At 41.1% G+C, this 18065-nt stretch overlaps 1 protein-coding gene across 1 annotated transcript; it reads right to left on the bottom strand.

The window, feature by feature from the left end:
* Window positions 1-11476: 11476 nt before the first annotated feature.
* Window positions 11477-17941, bottom strand: POLR2M (RNA polymerase II subunit M). The gene is made up of 4 exons (XM_088062967.1): window positions 17830-17941; window positions 16336-17031; window positions 15444-15666; window positions 11477-14743 (listed from the first exon to the last, which is right to left on the bottom strand). Exons 1-4 carry the CDS (start codon window positions 17913-17915, stop codon window positions 14606-14608), a joined length of 1143 nt encoding a protein of 380 aa, XP_087919093.1. The 5' UTR covers window positions 17916-17941; the 3' UTR covers window positions 11477-14605.
* Between the last annotated feature and the right edge of the window lie 124 nt (window positions 17942-18065).

Here is an 18065-nt window from a genome sequence, read left to right as displayed (position 1 = left end):
TAATAACAAAGACTGCCAAAAATATGTTGTCTATCAAACATACATGGAAGAAAGATGTTAGAATATTAAGAACAGATGTCACAGATATCTTTGCAAATACTCATGCTCCCCAAGTACTCTGCAAGGCAATATGTACAAAACCACATTGAAAGATTAAATTAATGCATCTTGTTCAAATGCTTCCAAGTGTCATACATGTATGTAAACTTATGTATGTAAACTTACAAAATATGTACCTTTAAAGATGTTAGAAAGGAGGATTGTGTTATAATTTGATAATGGCCTTGTATCTTAAAACTTGAGCTTTAACAATTCAATAAGGAAGTAAAAATTACTTTTTTTATAGGATCTTATTTTAAAAAAATTTGTTGTGTGTGCATAAGGTATGCCAGTTATTGAATATTCATTTATTTACATTTTCATTATTATTCTACTGACAAATAAAATTTAACAAGAAATTCCTTTTAGAAAAATATTTAAACAACTTAATGAAAATAATCTTTATATAGCTTATTGTTTAAAATTACAACAATAGCTTGTTGTTTAAAATTAAAAGACCACTTAGAAAACAAAAATATATTAAAAGTTCATTCGAGCAGGCACAGAACATGTTTTCTTCTGCTGTATTTATTTTCAGTATTAACAATTCTAAACAGTAAAATATAAGCAAATTTCCAAACAGAAAATAATGGGAATTGGCTGATTTATTTATTTATTTGTAAACATAGAAAGCATTGGATTCTTTATTACTGACAGAATTAGGAAAATATTTTACCTTTAGGGCTGATGTTCCAGATTTCAGACATAGAAACTCACCTTATACAACTGAAGCCAAGATTTTCATGTATGATTGTTTCAGGTGATAGAGTGTTAAAGAAAAAAAACAACAACAATAAAACAAACAAAAATGCCCCCAAACGCCACTGAATATTTTGAAGTTCACAATAAAGTAATGGGCAGTGACACCATTGTGTTTCTAACAGGATGACATTTGCAAGTAACAGCCAAGAAAGCAGAACATCAGTTTAAACTAATGATTCTGATGTTCTAAATTTTCCTAGTGAAATGAGAATTTCAGTAGGAAGAAGTGGATCATGGCTCTCTAAGACAGGCCACCAGAGACAGGCACTCATGTGAGTGCACGCAGAGCCAAACCAGGCTTGTCTTAAGTTTAAACCTGCCTCCATGTTAAACTCAACTGAAGATTTTGTGAGGTAAAAGATTTGTTATTTGTCTTAAAATTACTGTACTGAACTCAGAGATGTCATGTTGTGGATAAGAGTAACATAATAATGTTACAGTAAGACAAAACACTCCTAAAATGCAATAGTAGCAACAACACTGTCGCTTGCTGTCTTTTAAATTTTTTAAAATAGGGCTCATTTCTTCACATTGTACATCGCAGACGGGATAATAGCAACTCAGCTCTGAGAATACAATAACGCTTTCCCGGCCAAGGGCGGGCCGGGCTCCCTCAGCGCTCGCAGGGCCGGGCTGCGGAGCCCAGGCCGTGGGGGCCAGGCCGGCGCTGCTCCCGCGGCACGGCCCGGAACTCACGGCGTCTTTCCATGGCCACCGGCATGTGTGAGGCCTTCATGGAACACAGGCACAGTTAACCCTCTTTTCCAGAGCACACAGTCACAGCCTTTGCCGAACCAGGCTCTAAAACACGATTTCTTTTTTTAAATCACCCCCTTACAATTAACAGATGTGCAGGCAAACTTGGCGTGTACAGATGGCTTAATTTTTTTTTTCCCTTTGACTAACCTGGTTATATCCAGTTTCCGCAGCAATTGTAAGAGTGTTTACATTGCGGGTTTGGGTTTTTTTGTTTTGTTTTTTTTTCATTTCCCTCTTTTAATAATAGAAAGCAGACGCGGCTGCCCGGTGCCCTCAGGAGGCCGCGCAGAGGAGGGCGCTGCCGGCCCCGCGCGGCCGCTCCGCGCGCGAGGGGCGCTGCGCGGGGTTATTTATTTTGTTCCGATCTGCAGAGCCCTTAGGGCCCCATTCCGCCCTCCCTGGCTGTGCTCCAAGCCCAGGCTGTCGGCCAGGGAGAGTACAATACCTCCAGGCTATGGCCCATTTAAAGTTTTTCCTCAGCTCTCACAAAGCTGCTCGCAGCTCAGCGGAGGCCACGCCATCCCCTCCCGCCTGGAGCGGCCCCGGGCCCAGCCCGGCCGCTCCGGTTCCCGTCAGCCCGGCTGGGCCGCCCCTCACAAACACAATCCCCGAGCTCGGCTGCTCTCCACAGCCCAGGGCAGGCTGAGGAGTGCCTTGCAAGACGCAGCCCTCCCACTTTGTGTTTCTCCTCTTCTGAAGCTCTTTAAGGAAGTCTGCTGCTTAATTAAAGTATCATGAAAAAAACTTGATACTTATTACATGATTGTAGAAGCTTGAATGAACATCAGAAATCCACAGAAAATTGTGTTAGATTTGGAGTTAGGCCATTAGTCAGAAGCTATAAACAGGCCAGCTATATTCCTCAAGCAATCGGAACAGAAATAGGATCCGGCAAGGTTGCAGATACCTGTATTTTCAATAAAATATAAAAAGATATTTTCAAACCCTCTTAATATCCAAACTTTATCATGGTTGGTTACTCTACTGACATGAGGTTACTCTACCTAGCACAACACTGTTCATTAGCAAGGCTTCATTAACCCAGGCAGAGTTTGGTTCTAATGAGATTTGATTGCTTCCATCGCCCTGTAGAGCCAGGCTGGGTTCTGGGGTGCTGCCTGGTGCCACACAGCATTATGCTAGGGCTGCATTAATTATACAAAACACTAGTTACAATTTTCAAATCCTCAAACAAGTCCCATACAAGGCCATTTTTGTGAGGAGAAAAAAATATTTGTTTCTTCTCTACCTTAGGTTTTAAAATTACTGTGGCAGCCTTGAAACATTGGCACAATGACAAAAGCCACAAAATGCCTTGTACGGCACAGCTCTGCAGTGGGGAACAGGGTGATCACAGAGGGGACATCGAATCTTCACACAGAAGCATGAATTGGGACTTTCCTGAGGACGTGGCTCAATTAGACATCACCCGGGTTTAAGCACCTAGTCTTAACCAAGAGAAACAAATAGCAACACTGATTCAGACTGATCACATGAATCTCAGTTGCTCCAGCTGTTCTGAAAAACACTCTTCCCCTGGCAGGCTGTGTGCCAGATGAAGTATTGTCCTTACACAGCTGGCAAAGAATCATAAAGGCTGCATAACCATCTCTCTGGGACTGCTCCAGCTAAATAGAAAACAGGAGTAAGCTGTGTATCCACATAGCATCCTGGTTTAACTAGTACTGTTGGGTGATCCTGTACTATACAGCACCAGCATTAATAACAGTAAAACCATAACCTGGGAAAAAACATTTCCTGCTGCAGTGGCAGGCTGTAAGTGGGTGTCCTGGTTCTCCATGGGCTAGACATGGCCCCGTGGTCCTTGATCAAAGCCCATGTACAATGTATTTAAATGCTATTTGATCCAGGGCAGCCCTGTGACATATAGCACTCCTACAAATATCCTCTTACATTACTACAACAGATATCCATCTCACTGCACTGTCCAGGCAACAAAGTATGGATTTCATATCAAGTTCTGTGATAAAGTGTAATCTGACTCTCATGTCTCCTCTACTCCACCAGTAAAGCTATTTACTTAGACATCAATTTAGCAGGGAACATAAGTATAGGCTAGGTTCAAGAATGAGTGTCATGCTGTCCTTCCTTACACATCTGGAAAAGGTGCACTGGGTTTTCATCCTAATCTCTAGATCACTGAGTCTTAGAGCTTCCAAATATTTTGGAACTATCCTTTCTTACATACTAAAGCACAAAAAAGAGTACACCAAATCCTCTGGAGCACTTCCCTCCAAAGCTGTGGCAGAGAGTTATGGACCACATACACAAGTTAGACAGATGGGACACAGACTGAAATACAAACTGCTGCTCCTCCAGGCCTATGAAACCTTATCTCTCAACTCCCTGTTTTTAAAAGACAGGAAGAGTGCAGTTTGGGTGACTCTCCCACAGACTCATTCCACTAGTAAAAGCACAGTCTGATCTCTGTGGAGAGGAGAGGGAGCACCTATTTTAGGAAGAATTGTGTGATACTTCATAAGACAGGCATAATGGATGAAATATTACATAGTACTTTGCCAGTTACCTTTATGCTAAAAGCCAAATGCAATTGATAACCCTGAGAACTGCTTGCAAGATAGAGAACAGAGCTCTTCTCAACATCTGTCTAATATACCTGACCTGTACTTTTTTCTGCAGGAGGATTCTGATAACCTAATAACAATATATGCTCTTTGCTAGGTTGCTTTTGGTTTCAGTTGTGGGGTTTGGCTGGGGTTTTTTTGATTGTTCATTTGTTTTAAACAAAGTGCTATTTATAAGGAAAGTGAGAGCTTTACCATCTAATGAAATATGTACTTGATTAACATTTTTTTCTAGATCTTGCTCTTTTAATTTTTCAATTTTCTCTGCATATAAGTATGTGACACATGAGCACAAAAGTAATCTTGTAATGTAGGTACTACCTAGAAGTTTGTTATCTTTGGATCTCTACAAAGCTTAATAATCATTTAGGAAATAAAAGTACCAAAATAGAGAAATGAGTTAACAATTTAAATGTACATATGTCAAGTGTCTCAACAGCCATAAAGTACAAACCCATAAACTTCATTTCCACTCTACTGTGTGGTAATTTGAGTCAAATGAAGGGTCAAGACAGACCTTGAGCTCTTTTGCCTTTAGAAAAAACAAAAAAGAACACATAAAGAGAATTTTCATCTGCTACAAATGATTTGAAGCTAATTTTATTACTGTTTTTTATCAGCATTTTTCCATATTGAAAAAAAGTTATGTTGGAATGGGGCAGAGCTGATAAGCAAAGCATTTACCCATACTGCCCCATCCTTTCAGCAAGATCAGAAAACAAAACTGCAGGAGGAAATCAGAACTTTCAATGTATTTCAGATTCAAGATTTGATGAGCAATTTCCCTTAAGTCCCATGAGAGTTAAGGTATCCAAACCACACCCTCAGGTTTTAACCACGAATACAACTGGAAAGAGTGGCTGCCCTTTAATAGAGGGGAATGCTGCAGTCACAGCATAGGCAGCACACACAAAGCAACATCCCCACATCCCAATTATCCATTTACCTCTTCAGTGCAGAGCTGTTCTCTGCAGCCAGTGCTCTGTGAGCACCTGCAATGAGAACTGAACACTTTCCCATGGGGGATCATTCAACAGATAATTCCTCTGTTACAAGAGCTGCTTAATATTCACAGACTACATTTTCCCCTTAGATTTATCCATTCTGCTTTAGTCTCTGTCTTTCCTCAAGTGCACCTCTCTGAGTAATAAACCTCTAAATAATTTGTCTTCCTCCTCTATGTTCCTATAACAATGAATAAATTGCACTGCCTGAACTATAACACTACAAATTTCCGGTGCATAGTTTTAGCAATAAAGAATTAGGTATTCTAATAAATACAAGGATAAAACTAAGGAAAATTAATTACTAAGCTACAGATCAATGGGCAAGAGGTGAAACTGCCAAAGAGATGCTCTTATTAGATTATCAAACTCAAGGCTGATTTATAGCTTTCACTGTGCTTCCTTATCCATCATTTTTATAGTATGTAGAAAGGGTTACAAAGCACAAATTGCCTTGTTTTAATTAACAGTGAAGTTTTGGATAGCATGGCTATCCTGACCTGAATCTAGGTTGCTTTTTTGTTTCAAAATATGAAAGCAGAAAACATACTTTATTAATCTGAGAGAGATGTGACAGAAATGAATACAATACACTTGTCAGCCTACAACATCCTGACAAGCTTGCCTATGATTTGCCCAGAAATGACAAGCTATAAGGAGTAGCCCTGCAAACAAAGCCTTGAGGGTCTTGATAAAGAGCAAGCTGCTTGAGCCAGCAGTGTACCTGTTCAGCTTGAAGAAGGGGAGACCTCAAGGGGATTGAACAGCATCCTCCAGAACCTATAAGGGCATCATCAAAAGACAGAGCCAGGCATAAGCTGAAACAAGAGAGGCTTCGTCCCTGGCCTCACAGGAGGACAGTCATACTTGGGAACAGGTTATCCTGAGAGGTTGTATGGTCTCCTTCCTTGGAGGTTTCCAAGAGCAGTCTGGATTAAGGCCCTAAGCAATGTCACCTGGCCTCAGAATTGACTGCTTTGTGCAGGAGCCTGGCCAGGAGCTGTCCTGAGGTCCCTTCAAACCTGAACTGCCACATGAGGAACATGTGCAGCATGATGCAGGAACAACTTTGTCAGCCAGCACAAGAGACTTTCTGAATTGTACTCAGCTCGTGCCTACCTCTCCCACCTCTGAAAGGGACGATGACCTGTAGGCCAGACTAACACAGCAGTCCCCCAAAACTTTCTTAATGCCAGTTGTATAGAACAATTCAGCCAGTGACTCAGTAACATTGGCAGCCAGTTTACACGTGTGCTCCTGCCAGTGACAGCCAGGGTAGCGAACTGCAGAAATGTGCTGATGTTGACAGGCTGGGCTGTAGGGAAGCATAAATTAAACTGAAAGTGGAAAATGAAGATTACTAAATTCTGAGTACACTTCAGAAGAATTTTTCATTTTTTGTTGGGGCCCCCAGCAACAAAGATACAGATCATCCTAAAATAGTAATAGTAGTAATAATAATACTAATAATAAATAGAGTAATTTTAATATAATGTGGAAATAACTCTTCAACCTCAGAGGCATGATTCATTCCTCCTGAATAATTAAAAAATAAGTGGTTTTGCAGTTAGAGCCCACAGTAGAGGCTTCTCTAAAGAATATAGAGAAAAACCGAAAATTTAGCTTGCTTTTGCTAGCCATTGACTCCTCACAGTTGTAATACTAGGATCAGATCTGGGCTGCAACCAGTATTTCATTCAGCCTTGTAGCTTCATTACTACCTTTTTTAAATACCTTGGTAGATATAAACATCTCTTCGCTGTTTGTAAGGGATACCACATTCTTAGCACTATCACATTACCAAAAGTAAAAAAAGATAAAGAAAGTATCTTCTAAATATTGAGAATAACTTTTAAAACCGGATTATTTATGATTTTCTTTTCAGCACAATTTAAGTGGTTACCATAGCTGGAATGAAGTACAGTGCACTGCCAGGAATTTCAGAAAAGGCCCTTCCAGCCCAGGAAAAGTTCAGTTGCATTCTACTTTAATGGCTTCTGGCAAGCTTGCATTATTGTTTTTGTACAAACAGAAGTAAGTTTGATACAAATAAAAAATGGAGCTTTACGTGAATGAAGCAAACATCAAATTCCTTAATCTTCAAAAGAAACTGTATCCCTGAATAATTAACTATGATATATTTATAAAACTAGAATAATTGAAAACAGAATTCTAAGTTGATTCATGTGGACTGCGCTGAAATATTTATTATTGCAAGTCCAGAAGATCTGTCTGGGTTTTGTCACTGGAAATGTCTAAACTCAGTGTCCAGATGTTTATTTAAGTTGCTCCCACATAGTTCTAATGTCAATTACCAGGGGTTATCAGAGAGCATCACTGTGTATCTTCCTTGACTAATATTCTCATTTCTTCTGCATCTTTGATGTTTTCTTTCATTAAAATTCCTGGCTCACAGCCACAAAAATCTGCCGTGCAGGCAAAAAAACTGGTCTGCAGACATGACACATGATGATGCCCAATGTCTGTGCACGGATAATATTTATCATCAACTATCATTTAAGCAGTACTGTAATCAGTACAATGCCAACTTAAAGCAGTTCTGAGAAAGACATGTGAAGCCAAGGATTAGGAACTTCTAATCAATATGAAATAACCTGGGTCAGTAAAGAAAATATTATTACATATAAGAAAGGTTTTGTGAATCTGTGTGGCTTGGGTTTGGTGTTTTTTCCCCCCCATAAGGAAAAAAACAGGGAGAAAGTCAATGAAAAATAATATCACACATAATTACAAATGGAATTGATGGATCTGTAGCTCTGGAAACCAGAATTAACACCAAGACTTTTATAGTAACCAGGAGACAACACAGACCACTTGTAACAGTGACTTAAACAGAAAGGGCTTATCACACAGTCTCTGAAGGTTTCATACATTCAAATACAAATAATAGCCAGATAACCCAGCTCATGTTTATATACACACACACACACACACACATATATATATATATATATTAGCTGTTACCCAAAATCAGGGGGTTAATTTCATTGTAAGCAAGTTCTGGAAGATTAATTTTTAAAGATTTGTAAGTAAACAGAAGAAAATCAATGTTAATTCAATATAAGTGGAACTATAGCTATAAGATGGCTGAAGAAAAGAATGCCAATGCCATTTCATATTTTCAAGTTAGTACCCAGGTACTAATACCAGGTTCCTCTCCTGAGGAATTTTTGATCTCTTTGATCTATAAGAGACAGGCACCTTGCAACTTCAATGGAAAACTGCTTAAATGACTTGGGAATGTAAATCTCATTGACTGTGTGATTTACTCTCCCTACAGTGTCAGTTTGGGAGGGTGTATTCACCTTCCAGGGAAAGCCCTAACAGCCGAGCATTCAGCCTTGCAGAGTCATTCTCCCTCACCAACATCTCCTACAAATGGTGTGTTTGCACCTCCAGATTCAGTTATGATTCTGCAGCACAAGGTTTGTCACAGTATTTGAGCCCAGTGCAGCACAGGTCGGGCAGTGCTGAAAACAGCTTCAACTCAGAAATGTGTGCAGGAGATCTTGTGCTGCTACAGCCAGAACTGCAGCACTCCCACCACTGTCTGACTACTCTCTGAGTAAATTTAATGTGTATGTTACTGTCATGAAGTAACAACTGAGAAACAATTTTTCAGGAATAAAAAAAGAAAGAAAAAATGTACAGAAATTTTACAACTGAAATTTCTATTCAGAAGTGTGTAAAGAATATCTCCTATCAAGTACTCAGCTTCAGACTCAGCAAACCTTGGACTGCAACCACTTGCCACATTATATCACTGTCTTGATCTAATAAGCAAGTACATTAATACCAGCTGTGTGGAGAGAGGGAGGAAATAGGAATATGTTCATTAAGCATTATGGCTCCACTTATATCCCTCATGATTTCAGTGGAGATCTGCCAATTCATGCATGACACAATTATGGTCCCCATATAAACCTGAAAGAAAAGCAATGAGAGTGTCAGTACAAATTCTTACAAATTTTCCTGTCAAGAAACCTGTCTTAAACTTACTGCTGGAACACACATTCACTCATATTTAGGTGATAGAAATTAGGTGATTAGAAATGCTTAGTTCAATGATTCTAGCCAGTTGGAAATCAATTTGCTTCCCACACACATTTCACTGGGCTCATTTGTGTCTCCTCACATCCAGTAACTGGTTCACAACTCTTATTCACAAATTGCCTTGCACATAGAGATTAAACAAAACACAGAGCAAATATCCCAGTTCAACAGAGCACTTGCACATAAATGTTCCTAGAGGAATCAAGCTTTGACTTCAGTATTACAGTGAAGCTTTCATGCTTCACCAAATCAAGGGGCAATTTAGAAAAAGCTTAATAACCAAGTGATCAGAACACTTGTTTTAAACAAGAGATGAACAAATGCTTCTAAAGTTTTGCATACATAATAATAATAATAATTACAGTATGAGTTTACAGAGGAGTCAAATGTAGTTGTGCATCCATATCCCATGAAAAGTCAGTGTGTTGGAAAACGTTTGGAAAATGTTTGGGCTGCAGTCAGCTAACATTTGCCCACCACAGTGGCAGCAGTGACATAGCACTGCAGAGAATGAGAACAAAATACAATCATTAGCTGACTGAGAAACAAACAATACCACAACAAAATAAATGTTTTTGCACAGCTGTCTTTTCTACTTCCTTTTCCCTCCCAGAACGTGGGAGTTCACAACCTAAACACAAACATTAGGAGACCAGGAAATCTCAATGGTGATCTCCACACATACCACCCTAAAAGCAGTGAATTTGCAAAAAAACATGTAAACCACAAACTAAGAGAAAAATACAGGTCAGTTAGCATCTCTCTGGAACCTACATCCTGAAAAATGTGTCCTTCCAAAATACTTTGGAGAAACTATGCTTGTTTCTTATCCTGTTCTGAAAAAGCAGGGCTGGGAAAGCTGAGAAAAGCTGCCTTTCCCTACAGTAGAGCCCAAAGGGTAGGACACAGCTTCTTCCAACACAGTACCCCCTCAGCTTGTCCTCTTTATGCCATTCATTTCCATTTCTAATAAAAGGCCAGTTGCAATTCCCCTGGCCCAAGTACACTCCTTGCAGGCACTAACTTGCTAAAGGCAGAGGATGAGCCAGACACCAGCCGTGCCAGAACTGGGTGCTACTACAGGTCATTTTCACTGGCAAACCCCAGCATGCACATGACTGAGGTTCCAGGCTCCTGGGTACAGGCAGCTGGCTCTGCAACGGAGCTGCACAAAGGAACAGACCAGCTGCCACATGCACACCTACAGTTCGGGCTGCTCAGGTCCGAGGCCAGGAGGCTGCTAAAGGCTGCCAGCTTGTGGTGTGTCTGCGAGCTCCATACACAAGCCCCAAAACTACTGCCTGGGGCTGCTCATGGACCACGAGCAGCTTTTGCTGTGGCTTCCCACTCAACTTTTGATTCATCCATCAGTAGTGTCTTGGTATTGTTTTCCCTGACCTCTGATACTGTGGCAGGTTCAGAAATTTCACATCACAGAGCCACAGTTTCCAAGTTCTCTCAATTTACCAGCCCCATTTCCTCCACACAGGAGCTCACAGCTCACTGTCACTTTTTTTTGATCACGTAGCCCTTAGAAGTAGTTCACAAGCTAGACAGAACGCTATCAACAGAACTCTAAAAAACATGAAAAGCAGCTATGTCTTTTCTACCCTTAGTTATTCTCGAAGTCTGCCAAGAATGAAGTCCAGCAGCACTTAAGTTTTTCTTCGAATGTTATTTCCTAAATACTTTGAATAAATTTTTAGATGGCTAAATCCTCCAGATGATGTTATCACCATAGCAGGCAAACCAGATTACACGTTCTCTCCCTCAGGAAAGGCTAAAGCTGCTGCACAGACAATCTGCCACAAGGCTTTTCTTCTGAGCAGTTTGGGAATCAGGTACTCCCAGCAATGCAGAAATCAGGTGAGTACAGCTGGAGCTGCACAGATCCCTGCCTCACATGTTACAGCTCTCTGGCTCACAGGTCACATTTAAGCTGTGGCTCTGTGTCGTTTCTCAGACCTGCAGGATTGGACAGCTTTAGGTCTCACAGGTCTTTTCTCATCCATTTGCATTCCTATATAGTGTTCCTGTTTTCCCATATAGCAATAATTTCCTAGCTCCATCTCCATATTTTCCTTGTAAAGCACTAAAGCAAAACAGTTGCAATTCTATTCTAAATTTTACATGGTCAAAACAAAACATTATTCACATGAACGACTTCAAAAATATATTATCCATTCTTTATTTTTACTGTGTTAACAGCTTCAGTCATTCTTAAAACAGAGAACAAGCTCCTCAGCTCCCAATATATATTTTGAAATGACCTGGAACTGGGAAACAATGAAATACATAACAGCAATACCACACTTAATCAGAAATATTTTTCAATGTGACTAAACCATTTATTCATCCTTTTATTATCCAACAAATCCTTTCATGATCCTCTTGTACTCTAACCTTCCACAGACTTCAAGATTGCACATCCTGTCTTAAAAGAGGACTCTTTTTAAACCTGATTTTGCTTTCTTATCATTCACAGAATCTTAATGCAAAGTGCACACCTCTGCTCAGAAGCAACAGCACCAAGGAAAGCTTCTAGGTTTTACAAATTTTAAAATAATAACTTAAAATTCCTATCTTTAACTTGGTTTTGTATTCACACAAAACTCTCCTCCACAAGAGCTCCCCAAAACTGCACGGAACAGCTACAAATTGTTTAACAAATACATAATGCTCTTTACCTGTTACCACAGTGATTTCCACCCCATGCTACCTCCCCTTAAGGGTGAAGTTTGACCATTCAGGAATCATTCTGGGAAAGGCCCAACATGTTGAATGCTATCAAGATAAAGATCAAGAAAAATGCCTATGCTTTTCAAAGTTTAGAGAGCAAAAGTATGTGTTAATTGCACAAGGAAAAGAGTTGGTTTAGTTAGCAGAAGTGTGTGGTCAGCAGAAGACTAGGTAGAGGTAAATTTCAGTACTCTAGAAAACAAGTGCCTGTGTAGCTTTGTGTGAATTCCTTTAGCACAGAAAAGCCAGCACAGAGAAAAACACACCCAGCATCTTTCAGAGGTGTGACAGCACAATCAGTACAGGACAAGGGCAATGATGCTAACCAGGGGAAGAGATGCAAACAGCCTGGAAGCAGTAATTTATGTTTCATGAAATAGCAAAGGGAAAGCCAATACAATTCTGAGGCTGCTTGTCCTTGAGCAGTACAGACTGCAATAATGGCAGGGCTGATGACAAGACGCAGCTGGACAAGCAGGTGGCAGCATGGAAAGCATTGATCTGAGAGATGAGCTGCATCCACAAGAGAAGATCATTCCTCTGGCCCGTGAGTCAGAGCCACGTGCTGGACAGAAATAGATACAACTGAGATCCACTGGGTCATCAACACGGATGCTGGGGGATGAATGTGAATTGCCGAAAACAAGCCAGAGAATTGCGCTGACAAGTGATGGTGAGAAGCTGGGAGGATGAAGAAGGAGCATAGACAAGAGAGGAGGGAAAACCCAAGTATGAAAAGAAGGAAGAAAGGTGAAAAGGTCTGGAAATGACAAACACCTGCAGAGTCTGAAACCAAAACAGGAAATAAGGAAAGCCTCAGGAGAGCAGTCATGGGGAAAACACAAAGATATTGAGGTCTCTGTGAGGTATTCAAGGGACTGAGGCATGTAAGGAGGTGCCAGGTAGACAGCTGGTATTTAGATGGAGTTCCAGAAAGCAAGATAAGATAGCAGTGGCAGGAGGAGGCATGACACATGGCAGGAGTCACAGACACACGCAGCAGTATGTCACAGGAAAGGAATGGGTGGTGCAGGGATGCAGAATATGGATTGGGCTTAGTGGCAGCAGGTAAGCCTAATGAGAAAAAGGGAAGAGCAGCTGAGGAGAAGGCAATGATCATTGAGAACAAGAAGGTTGCAAGAGGAAAGGGTTCAGGAAAGAGCAAGAGATGATCTAATAAAAAAATATCACAGTTCACTTAGCAGCAGTTCCATCTGTCCAACTGCAGTGCCAGGGGATGGACTCTGCCACAGGGACTGACTGCCCAGGAGGGCTTGTGGAGCACTTGGGAGAGATTTACTGCCTGCTAGGAAAGCGCTGTCTGCGCTCAAGGAGTGGCTGACACCTTCCTCCCACATTTTCATCCTGAGCTTTTTAAGTGACTTGCAGCTGGAGCAGCCTTGGTTTCCAAAGACATCATTTCTGGAGGAACATGTACACATTCAGGGACAGCCCTGCACACATAGCTGTGGCAACATCTTGGAAAAAATCTGGTGTTGCCAGGCTATACAAGGAATTTCTGAGGTTTGCTTTTAAGAACTGAACTCAAACTAGGCTCAGAAAAATCTTAATCCACAGTGAAAATACCATTGTGAGATACTTGTCAAGTATGTTCCTTATATTTCAAAATTCAAATTATTATTTATGGTCTTGTAAGGAAGGTTGTTTTTTGTCTTCGAATAAGAACCAAAACTTAAAAATACACACAACACCTTATCCAAGTAATCCAGAGAGTTGATTTCTTAATTTAAAGTATTGGACTATGAAAAAATAGTACCTCCAAAGTATGAAAGCAGTGTACAAAAATACAGAAAAACATAAAAATCTTTAATAAAAATAGTAAAGTCTTCAGATTAACTTGATCTCTTGATGTGCTTTGCCATAATAACCAAAAATGAAACAGCAGAGTCCCTTAAAGCCCAAACAGAATCTGAGTTACAAAATAACTTTAAATTCTTACCAATTTGCAACATGAGGGAAAGTGTTATTTTAAGGTGCAGGCACAGAAACAAGTTCTCATGTGATAAGAAGTTACCTTACAGCCTAAAGATCAGGTATTTATTGCAAGTCTTTGGGCAGGCATTTTCACCCTACCATAAAAACAAGGCAATATTAAATAGGTAAAAGAAGTAGCTCACATTTATATGAGACAAGAGCTTTCATATACGTGAGCAGTTCACAGGCACCTCAGCTTACTTTGTGGACATGCTTCATGCCAAAGCCCTTTGCAAACACATTTGAAGAAACCTTCTCTTGTAGCTGACCCATCATAGATTGCAAAACTGTACTAGAGAATTCACTTTGCTAAAGCTGAGAACTGTGGGGCATTCCACAAGGATTAATTGCCACAAGTGCTCAAAATACAGTCCCCAAAGAAGACTGAGTAATTGAATTGTGCACATTTATGATGCCTATGCTGAACCTTTCCTGGAGGTGTCAGTGAAAATTTTAAGAAAAAACTGTCTAGATGAAGCATTCTCAATATTCAGGTTTGGGTTTTAAGAAGTACTGCATAAAGATCAGTTACATGGCTCATCCACAGACATCCTTTAATGTAGTTTTTCAGTCTTCTGCTGAAAAATAATCTTCATCTCTCACTTCTCTGTACTGCATTGAGGCCTCCCCCTCTGGTTCAAACCTGAGCATTTTTATATTCAGTCTCTCTGCAAGCTTCTGTGCTGCAAGCTTGGCTTGCATTTCCTGTCAGAAAGAAAAAAAGACACAGATTAGAAAATGTGTTCATTTGTCATTCTCATTAATAAATTAATACACTAAAGTATAAAACTAACATCATAGTATCAGTAATTCCAGTGTGGGCTTAATTATAGTAACTAGCAAAGAAATTTCAGGTTTCTTTTCACACTTATACATAACTATGCTATTAATATTTGACTCTTTTTAATAAGGGTTTAAATTCTCCATGTGGCAGCCCCCACCTGTGATAGAGTAAAGCCAGTTTTACAAAAACACTACAATAGTGTCTAATTTAAGCATTAGCCTAACACTACCTGGAAAGTCAAAATCCCTTATAACAGAATTTGAAGAACTTCAGAACCTGTATTCTTCAGACCCAGCATAAAAAAAGGCAAATGTAGATACTTGGATATTTTAACAATAACAAATACTGCTAGGACTTTATTTATGCAAGGGACAAAAACTCTTTCATGAAGACTAAATAAGTGCAATAAGGTCAGCATGTCAACACACAGAGGTTGTGTTTAATGTAGGACTAATACTTTCAGAGGCCAATATATTATTAAAAGAACCAAATACAAGACAACGTGCCTTTCCTCAAAATCTGCCCATCTCAATTCACCATCATGAAAAAGATCCCTCTATCTTTTCTTTTTTGGGAGTGATCCTGACTACATAGTTTTCACACCAAATTGTAAATTCATACCTCATAAGCTTCTTTTTGCTGTATCTGAATTGCTATGGATTCCTCTAAGGATAACAGCTTAGCAGGAGAGTGGTGAAGTGGTGGCAGTCGAGCTGCTGTGATGTCATCCAAATGTTTCTTATCTCTGAGTCGTCTCTCTTCTGGAGGAACTGGGGAGCCAAATCCCCCGGGTGATCGACTGGATGAGGAACCATGAGATGATCCACTCTGCTCTCCTGATAGTCTGGAAGACACAAAACACCTATGCTGTGACCCAAATTTGCATCACAAGGTTGAACAACTCCAGTTTCGAAACTTATTTTTAATATGTAAGAGTTGAAAATAAATCTGAAGCACTATGAAAACACAGACAAATAAAAAGTAAACAGCACTCAGAAAAAACAGAAGTATCTCTCTGCAGAGAGACGATATCACAAGTTACTCCTGACCGAACCAAACCAGTTTCCTGATTTATTAGCAAACTGAAGTAGCAACGGTTTGGGAGTCACACAAGGTACAGACTACTACCAGAACAGACAACATAAACTGTAATTTTCCTATAAGTGCAGATAAAGCAAAAGGCTTCCAGCTATTAAAGTTCTACATGTTCTAGAACTGGTCCAAAAGTTTTGCCAATTCTTTAGTAATTTTGCACCTTAGGCTATTAAATTCTATGATGATTCATGACAATTGTTTCAAATGGGTAGAATTAAACACTGCTTTGATTAAACCAGTACTGAGATTCTGTGGCATTTAAAGCTAAAGAGCCAATATATGAACCTTGTGTGTCATGAGACTTTAAATCTCTTTAATCATCACTAGAAAATAAAGCCATCATACTTGTTTGGTAGCATTTCCAATTTTATGCACATCAAGCATCTCACAAAAGGTTTTTCTGTGTCATGATACTTACGCATTTGTTTTAAATTTGGGTTTTTTTATGACTGGATTCTTGGCTCTGGCCTCTAGAACTTCAATATAATGTGGTGTCTTGGGATGCTGGCTTCCAAATACATTGCCCTTATGTTTTGCCACATCCTGCTCTTTTTCCGATATTTTTTCACTATTTTCTCCATCTGCAATTGTAACTCTTTGAAAGGCATCAACCAAGGCTTCTTTACTATTGTCCAAAGCAGCTGTACTTTCTGTACCACCCTCAGTATTGCTCTGGGAGGCTTGATGATCATTGTCCAGGTGATTGCTTGTGGCTGACTTGGAGACAACGTCACAGAAACTATTCTGATCCTTTGTAGCAGTCTTTACTTTATTATTTTTCCTCTGAGTCCTTTGATTTTCCAAAGCTGTATTTGTGGCATCTTCTTCAATACATTCTGCCTCCTGCCTTTCAGCAGAAATGTCAGAAATGTCTTTAATATTAGAGTTTTCATTAAAGACTGAGGAATCTGAACTGTTCACTGCATTCTCAGTTAGGACAGCTTCCTGTTTGCTTGCATTAATCTCCTCCTGTTTTGCCTGAAACTCCAACCTGACAGCAGATAACAGCTCAGTTGTCCTGGCTACTTCTTCCTCTTGGAAAATGGCAAGCTTCAGCTTTTCAGCAAAATCAGAGATCTTCTTACCCTTATCCGGAAGCCTAGCAATGAACTTCCTAAAACAAAGAAAGAAACAAACAAAGATTATTATAAGCAATCCTATTTCAACCTGAGATACAGAAGTTTTATTAAAACAGGTAATGGGACAGGTTTCACATTGCAACATCAGCTGCCTATTTACATACTAAACTTCTGAAACACAATGAGATGCAAAGCACTTGCAGCACAGCACTAACTACGTGCTGTCAGTGAAATATACGAGTCATTGAATGGTTCGGGTGGCAACTGACCTTAGAGATCACCTCGTTCCACCCCCTGCCACGGGCGGGGCCACCTTGCTCAGAGCCCCATCCAACCCTGAGCACTGCCAGGCACGAGGCAGCCACAGCTTCTGTCCCAGTGCCTCACCACCCTCACAGAAAATAATTTCTTCTTTCCGGATCTAATCTAAACCCACTCTCTTTCACTTTGAACCCGTTCCCTCCTTGTCCGTCACTGCATACTCTTGCAAATACTTTTGCCCCACCGTTCCTGTAAGTTCCGCTCAGGTTCTGGAAGGCCACAATTAAGTTACCCCAAACCCTTCTCTGTTCCAAGCTGAACAATCCCAATTCTCTCACGCTTTCCTCACAGGACGGGTGTCCATCCCTGTGCCCGAGGCAGCAGAGCCACACGGACACGTACAGCCCGAGCGCTGCCCCGCATCCCCAGCCGCTGGAGCCCGGGGGGACCCGCGCCCTCGCCGGCCCCGCAGGCGCTGAACGGGAGCGAGCGGTTCGTCCTCTGCCGCCTGCGCGGGGACGGGCGAAGCCAGCAGGAAGCCCGGCCCGCTCCTCGGCACCCGCGCTCCTCACCGGTCGGCCAGCAGCCGCTCCTGCCGCCTCAGCATCTCGCGGAGCTCGGGCAGCGCCCGCCCGCGCAGCCCCGGAGCCGCCGCCATGGGCACCCGGCAGCGCCCCGCAGGCCGCCATCTTGCCGGAAGCGACGGCGCGGCGGCAGGGCCCGACTTGCTCGGATCGCGAACGGCGGCACGGATCCCGCCCGGATCCGCAGCCCGAGCGGCGGCGGGACGGCCCTGAGGGAGGCCGGG

The sequence above is a fragment of the Pseudopodoces humilis genome, chromosome 16, assembly GCF_049639895.1.
Source record: "Pseudopodoces humilis isolate 2021_Gansu_Grassland_sample_001 chromosome 16, ASM4963989v1, whole genome shotgun sequence".
Lineage (NCBI taxonomy): Eukaryota > Metazoa > Chordata > Aves > Passeriformes > Paridae > Pseudopodoces > Pseudopodoces humilis.
Note: the sequence above shows the minus strand (reverse complement) of the source record. Positions and strands in the feature narration are given on the sequence as shown.